This window comes from Octopus sinensis, unplaced genomic scaffold (genome assembly GCF_006345805.1).
Source record: "Octopus sinensis unplaced genomic scaffold, ASM634580v1 Contig12956, whole genome shotgun sequence".
Taxonomy (NCBI): domain Eukaryota; kingdom Metazoa; phylum Mollusca; class Cephalopoda; order Octopoda; family Octopodidae; genus Octopus; species Octopus sinensis.
The window spans coordinates 246,614-254,405 of record NW_021832829.1 but is presented as its reverse complement, the minus strand read 5'-3'; the positions used below and the strand labels follow the sequence as shown (position 1 = coordinate 254,405).

General features: G+C 36.1%; 1 protein-coding gene and 1 pseudogene across 1 annotated transcript; both read right to left on the bottom strand.

Moving 5' to 3' along the window:
* Positions 1-5,527: 5,527 nt before the first annotated feature.
* Positions 5,528-5,836, bottom strand: LOC115229513 (kinesin-like protein KIF3A). Its single transcript, XM_036499231.1, has one exon. It carries the CDS (start codon positions 5,834-5,836, stop codon positions 5,528-5,530), a length of 309 nt encoding a protein of 102 aa, XP_036355124.1.
* A 33-nt stretch (positions 5,837-5,869) lies between these two features.
* On the bottom strand, positions 5,870-7,382 carry LOC115229512 (annotated as a pseudogene).
* Positions 7,383-7,792: the final 410 nt, after the last annotated feature.

Sequence of the window (7,792 nt, the reverse complement as noted above, 5' to 3'; positions counted from 1 at the left end):
ATTCAAAGAATCTTAATTGCAAGCTCTAAATTTATAAATTGACCACCTCTCTCAGTCTGGAAGTCATTCTGTGACTTTTCTGAGTTACAAATAATATTGTTTATTCAAGAAAAGCGACCCTCCAAGATTTAATTAGTAAATAAACTTTGATCTGTTATGTTTTTAATTGACAAACAACAAAAATGAGCACTAATTATTTCCTTATTATTATAACACATTCCGTAGGAACATAAACAAAGTTATAATCCCACACGTGAGGGAGACGAGCTGGCTCTTCCAGCGAATCTCGGTCGCAGTGCTCCGCGGAAACTGCCACTCGATACGCAGTGCGGCAACTTTGAGCTGACCTCCAGGCTCTTTATTAATTCGTGTATAACTTATTCCCCATTTTAGTAAAGTCTTTAAATTCAAAAAAAAAAAAATCCCACACGTGTCACAAGCGAAACAATCTTCTGGACCATCCTTGTCCATGCCCCTCTGTTGCGGGCGAGATCCCGCAAAGATTCTAGGTCGTCCCAGTTTTTGAAACTTTTGCCATGAAGTTTGAGATCCCTCTCCAGAACTGCCGGAAGAGTGGGTCTAGGTCTTCCACGATATTTGTCTCCATGTTCGGAGAAATAATCGTCCATTGCCCGATTGGCCGGAGCTCTGGGGTCCATTCGCAAAATATGGCCAAATAATTTCCACCGGCCTCCAAGGATTTCTTGAGACAACGGCGTAGCATCGTAATGTTTATACAGAGATCGATTGTTAATTTTTGATGGCCAGTGTATTCTGTGTAAGAGACGTAGTTGTTTACGGTGAAAAGAGTCTATAGTCTTCAGTTCAGTGTCCGAGATCCCCCATGTTGACAAGTTGTATAGTAGAACAGGCTTTACGAATGCATTATAAAGCCTTGATCTGAGAGCCCGATTTATCGGCCAAGCTTGGAGCCATTTTTTACGTATTCTGCTCAGAGCCGCAGTAGGTGGTGACAACCCTCTATTGCACAATGTCTGATATAACACAAGCAAAACAATCATACGAACTATTATTATGTCTTTCAATGTAAGAGGCCTTAAATCGACTTGGAAACAACATGCACTATGTGAAGACATGAAGAAATACAGGATCTCGGTTGGATGTCTACAAGAAACCAAAGTGAAACTAGGGGATGAGCAAGTCTATGGGGACTATCGCCTTATTCTGCTGCCCTCTGAATGCGGACACTGTTAATGAATATCTCTCCCCCAGTCACAGTGGATTCAGGGCTGGAAGATCCACAGCCGATATAGTCTGGAGTCACAGATGGCGCTCCGCTGTCCAGCAAAAATTTAAAAAAGCTACGGCTATCCTTGGTATTGATATGTCAAAGGTTTTTGACTGTGTCCGTCATGACCTACTCATCGGGGTTCTGGAAAGCTTCCTAGAGGTGGATGAAGTGAGAATGATACGATTACTACTTGCTAAGACAGAACTTTCTGTTCGTATTGGGTCAGTCTTCTCCAGGCGGTTCAAAACGAATGTCGGCACGCCTCAGGGAGACTCTCTCTCCCCCCTGCTATTTGTAATCTATCTGGAAGCCGCCTTGAGAGATTTGAGAACTTTCTATAATGATTCTATTACCGAAATTGTATATGCCGACGATGTGGACTTTGCCTCGGACAACATAGATGATCTAATTCATCTACTAAACAATTCCCCACGGGTACTTAACAAATGGTTTCTGATAATTAACACTTCCAAAACTGAATTGACGGAGATAAAACGAATGGACACCAGAATTGGCGAAACATGGAGGAATGCCAACAAACTCGGCTCCCTACTTGGAGATAGTGAAGACATTTCTCGTAAAATTATTTCCTTCCAAATTTAATAAATATTTTACAAATTATCAAATGAACAGGCAATGTACTATATAAATTAAATATAATGGACTCTCTAATTGCTGTATATTTATGACAAGATATTTATCCAATGCATCCGAAAATATAAGATTCTAAAGAAAATCCCTTCGTATTTCAACTTGTACTAAATTTCAAGCAAATTATTGAGAATTTTGTAAAGGTCGATATTTATATTATCGTCACGCTGGACCTGTCTCATTATCAAGGAACTCAGATCAATCAATACCCTAGCATCTTTTGATGTGTTAGTTTATCATTTAACAAAAAGATAACTCTTAATACTGTGACCACTTCAAATAGTGCGACCATAAAAAATAGTATGACCATTTTCAAGAAATTTTTTGTCATAATATTTAATAGTATGACCATCCAATAGTATGACCATGTAGACCCTGACATAAGTAAAATTATTCTGAACAAACAAGATCAGAAATCTCACTGAATTACTGCTAGATTGTCTGTTATTTTTACAATTTTCATGTTATTTTTATATAATAAATAGCCAAACATGTCTAAACCTGCCACTGACGAGGGCAAAAATTGTGCGCTAGTATTAAAAAAATTATTTTATTTAATGTGGTCTCCACAAAATTTTATAATGCACAAGTGGTCCCCAGTCTAAAAAATTGTTGTAGAATCCACTAAAAACGGTATTTCAAAGATATTAAAAGAAAATCTGTAGGGACCTTTTTTGACCACACCTTTGACCGATTAAAAAAAATAGTCTAAAGTATTTCAGATTTATTTGGGTTAATTTAGTTTAGTCAATTTATTTCTAGAGTAAAAAATCGGCCGTGCCGTGGGTAGCCAAAAAGTTCCTTCTCAAAATTGTCAGTAACATTTTCTGAAAAAGACATAACGACTTTCCCTCTATTTAAATTTTAAAAGTATTCATCAGTCAAAACAGTATCAGGCACTGTCAAATAAAACTAGTTTTATATAGCATTGCTGCCCAGTTTCGCACTTGGATCTTGGTTTTAGGGAGTATGAGCGATTTTTGGCTTTATGTAACCCCAAAGTACTTCTAATCCTCGTGATCCTCTAAAACTTTGAACAAAACGTCACACAATTACGAATTAGTCGCCGACTTGGATAAATTTAGTTTCAATCCTATTTGTCCCAAGAATTCGCTCATACACTTTCTCATAAAGTAGAGTTGCTCTGAAGACTGAGCGAACAGCTTCACGTTGTCAATAATCACGATTTGGTTTGTGCTAAACATAAGTCTCCAATTAGTTATTGATAGTTGTTTGTGTCTGCCATTGAAAAGCTTACTAAATTTTTCGAGGCAGAACGCAAAGAGCAGCGGAATCAAATTCCTTAACATCCACTCACATAGACATAAGCGAGTTTCCGTAAGCATTAGAAAGACACTTGTTTATCAATGCTTGCTCTTTCGAATCCTCGAAATTCCTGACAATTTAGAGCTGATTCTCTAATAAAATCCATTCACATCAACAAATCCTCTGAACTAATTGAACACCAACTCAGTCATCAGTTTTTATAAGGTGAGCATGCAGGTTATCGACGATAATCTTCCGTAGACGCTAGACAGGGCACTTTTGGTTGTGAATAAGTAACACCAGTATATAGCCAGCTTGGGGTACTATTTGTGAACACTATAAATTTCTCGATTATATTGAACATACAATCGTGCAATCCGGTACAGCGTTTTTTAGAGAAATTAAATACTTTATCAATCCCGGTAGTTTTCCAATCTGGTAGATAAGACACTATCGCGTCAAACTTCGTGCGAATTTCAAAGACACCATAAGACTCGCTCATCAAGGGTCTGGTAGACTTCAGATTAAAGTCTATTTTTCCCTTGGGAGGTCGAACTTTCAACATACTTCATTATGTAGCTAACATTGTCGGAGCTTTGCTGTCATTCCTTATAGGTACTCATGTCACATAATAAAATTTGAATTGGATAAAAATAATGGCTCTTGTTATTAGTATTTATTGGTCAAAAACAGTCTTAGGCAGCGTCAAATAGAACATAATCAATAAATTAAGCCACCAAATTATACCAGTGTACAGTGATGCCTCACGATGAAGAAAACAATGGGTGTGAATTAAGTCCGGATTTTTATTTTTCGTAACAGATGCAAAGCCTTTAACATGACCCGTCATTTCTAGAGCACCATCAGTACAGATACCCCCACAGTCATTCCAATCCAACTTTATATACTCGAAATGTGAAGTCATAAGATTGAAAAAGTCACATTTTTTTGTTGTTTTGAGCAACTCTTTACAGCAAAGAAAATCTTCAGCAATGGATTCATCTTCCATATAGCTAACGAAAACAAGGAGTTGCATTCTTTCTTTAATATCTGAGCTTTTATTTTGTTGAAGCGCAAATAAATTAAGATTTTTTGCTGAACCAAACTGGTTTTGATGTCATCAAACATATCCTTGATCCGTTTGTTTACAGAAGTGTTTAAAATAGGAATTAAATCGATCTCAGCGGCCGCAATTTCTCAAAACATTATCTTCGCTATCTTTTGCATGCAGGCAAAATAACAGTTTCCGCAAGAGTATGTGATTTCATCTTTTTGGCAGCAATCTCACCCGCAGTATAGCTAGCATGCAGTGGTTTTTCAATTATTTTGAATTTTTTAGAAAAATTAGGTGCTTTAACTTTATTTGGATATCAATGAAGTCATCAGTATTAACAGTAAACAGGCTCAACCATCTCATTAGAATCTAATGATTAAATAATGTTGTTTTGATCAAAGGAAAAATGTCAATGCTTGCTTATATTTTGTTTAAACTTCAAAGCTTAAAGCTTCAACATTAATGCTTGCGCTTTCGACGTTGAACCCCAGAAAACCCTACAATATCAACTATCTAATTTTCTAATTAGAAATCTTGGGAAGGGCACTATGAATCTGCAATTAAAAAAACTTTTTTTAGTCAAGATAGAAATTAAATACTCGAAACTGGAAAAAAGATATATTTCTGCTAAACTATGGCATACAGTTGATGAATGCAAAATCAGCAACTTTTTTTTTTATCTCTGACTCATTGAACCTAGTTATCTTGTTGAATACGGAAAAATGGAAGTAGAAGTAACACTCGTATTCTCCAAAGAAACATTTTAAGAGCCAACATGGCAAATATTTTAAGATTATTTTTAAATTATAAAATGTTTTTCCTTCTTATTTAATAGACAGAACAATCTACATTTTCTACCAAAAACCATTAAAACAAATTGTGAAGAAACTATTTTTAAAAATTGTGAAATATTAGTTCTCATCTTTTTCCATTTTCGGCTCAGTTTTTTGGATACTTCATGTACACACTAGTCATCAAGTCAGCTCCCTCAAAATATACAAATCACAGTCCTCACAATTTTGTCAACTTTCTCTACATCCTCTTTTTGTCTTGGCATATTATTTCCTGTATACGCCACTCCTTTGATAACCCACTCCCCAATTTCATTGTCCCATCTTGAATTTTCGTTTATCAATTCCTGCCATCGAAGAATTTCAAAATACCTGATATTCCTTGGGGATATAACTGTCTATCAGTAACATGTGGAATTTCGTATCAAGACAAAGTTGACGACAGTTTTCCATTAGTTCGTCAATATCTCGTTTGTGATTAGCCTCCATATCTTCCATCTACTATTTTTGAATTTAAAAAACCTCAGATTTTGCTTGCATTAATAAATCCCAGACCTTTTGAATTTTCCTTGTTTTCGAATCGACTTCCTCTTGTAAGCATGAATACTTTTCTTCAATATCCAATCGTTCTTGCTTTTTTATAGTATTTCTGATATATACCTCCTTGGCCATTAAAGTCTTTCTTAAAAGCTCTTCCTGGACTCGTTTCTCTTCCAAATTCCGAGCGCTCTCTTCTAACAAATGTTCCTGCTCCTCAGCTTTTTCCATGAGATTGACTCCCCCCACAATGACCTTCCTTTCCAACTGCGATAATTCTTCCATCAGGAATTTTTGTTCGTCTCTAAAAAGATCAAGTCAGCATGACAACTCGGCAACACTAAGTTCCTTTTCCTTCATTTGAAGATTATTGAGAATTTTTATCCGCTCTTCCTCCGCCATATTCTTTTTCATTTCCAGGGTTCGCCGATCCTGATCGATCGCTTCTTGAATTTCGAGAATTTGGGTTTTCGAAAATTCTTCGATATTAAAATTACCAAACTCGATTTTTTAAACGTCGAATCTCCTGAATCGTTGCCTAAATAATATTTTTACACAAATTACAATCAGCCAGTTTCTTTCTCAACTCATCAATGCTATTTTGATATTGACGGAGAAGAGCATCTTTGGGGTCCTCATTGATCCTCGGCTTATTTTTTATATTTTTTGTTTGGTTGGCATATCGGATTGTATTCAGGGTCTCCTCGTAGTTATAATCTGCGGGGCCCACGTTCGCAATCATCGCGGTCTTTGAATTCCCGCCCAACGAGTCTTGCAAAATTCTCGTCAATTTGGAATTTCTGTATGGCACGTGCATAGATTTCCCATCGACCAAAGTAGAAATGACTTTTCCGAGGGTGGACAAAGAAAGATTAATTTTTTTGGCCTCCGTAAACCGAATCCCCACTGATCCTGTTTTACTTTGCCTTTCAGACCCCTATCAGTTATTTGACCGTTATTTACCGCCAAATCAACAAGATTGAGTTTCCCAATCCTCACTCTCTCTGCACTGTCCGGTCCTTGGTCACTACATTCGATTGTGATTGTGAACACTGCGTGAGACCGAGAACTATGAGTGTTCATATTTGTCGGACCGACCATTCCTGAGTCCCTCAATTTAAATTAAAACTGTTTTTATTGCCAATAGTCATGATCCGATCCATATCGTCTGCGTTATTGACCACGAATTTGGAAAGATCCTTCACGTAGACCCCAATGTCGGACCTCTCTTTTATCTTTATTGATTTTCAAGTAAAATTGACCTCAAGACGATTAGTTTGATCGTTTGGGAGAAGATCACGTATTTCCTCGTTGTAGATTTCAAAATATGAAACATGTACAAGAAATCTATATTGTGGAATATGTTTTAACCTCACGTGACTTTTTGCTTTAGCAATATTCCCAAAAATATAGGCAAATGAGTTGGGAATTATTCCCCTGAGTTCTGGCTGTGATCTTACTCCTTCCATAGTGTATGTCTTGCCTGTCCCGGTCTGGCCATATGCAAAAATAGTCCCTGAATAATTGATTTTTGTTACCGTTGTATCCCTCCATGACACTGTCGATTATGGGACGACCGACTTTGTTGAAAATGTCGGCTTGTTTAGAGTCTTTTCCAAACACGTGATCGAATGAATATGTTTTTGGCATTCCATTAATACTGATATTGGAAACTGTAATTTGGCCGGTAGTTTCCTCGATCTTATAAAGAAATAATAAAGATTTGACTTACAAATGTGCACTGACCATGTCCATTTGAAATCTCCTGGTCGGTGAGAGGACGAACTCGTACAATCACTTTTACTCTATCTTCTGCATTATTCGATTCCATTAATACTTGGTGATAATTTTATAATATTTTGTTTGATTAATAATTCTATTAGTTTAAATAAACAATTTTATTTTTTGTTGATAAAACTATCAATTTATTAATTATTTTTGTTTCTTTGGAATAGATTGCTGCTTTCTTTCCACTATTTTTAACCATTTTAGAGCTATTTAATTTACTTTCTTTAATTATAAAATCTTATTTGATAATATTGATATGTAAAAAAATATTTTATTTGTTTATAAGTTCTTGTGGTACATCAATGTCATGGATTCTTGATAAAGCTGAAGATCTACTAATCAAATTTGATCAGCAAACCTCTAGCACTATTGACCAATCACATAATACTGAAATTGAACCCACCAGAGAATTAGATAGCCAAATTGAGAAAGAAAATGAACAACTCAAAAACG

What these genes read in the sequence shown, in the direction of transcription:
- LOC115229513 (XM_036499231.1), bottom strand. Translation starts at nt 5,836, where the DNA reads ATGGAAGAATTATCGCAGTTGGAAAGGAAGGTCATTGTGGGGGGAGTC.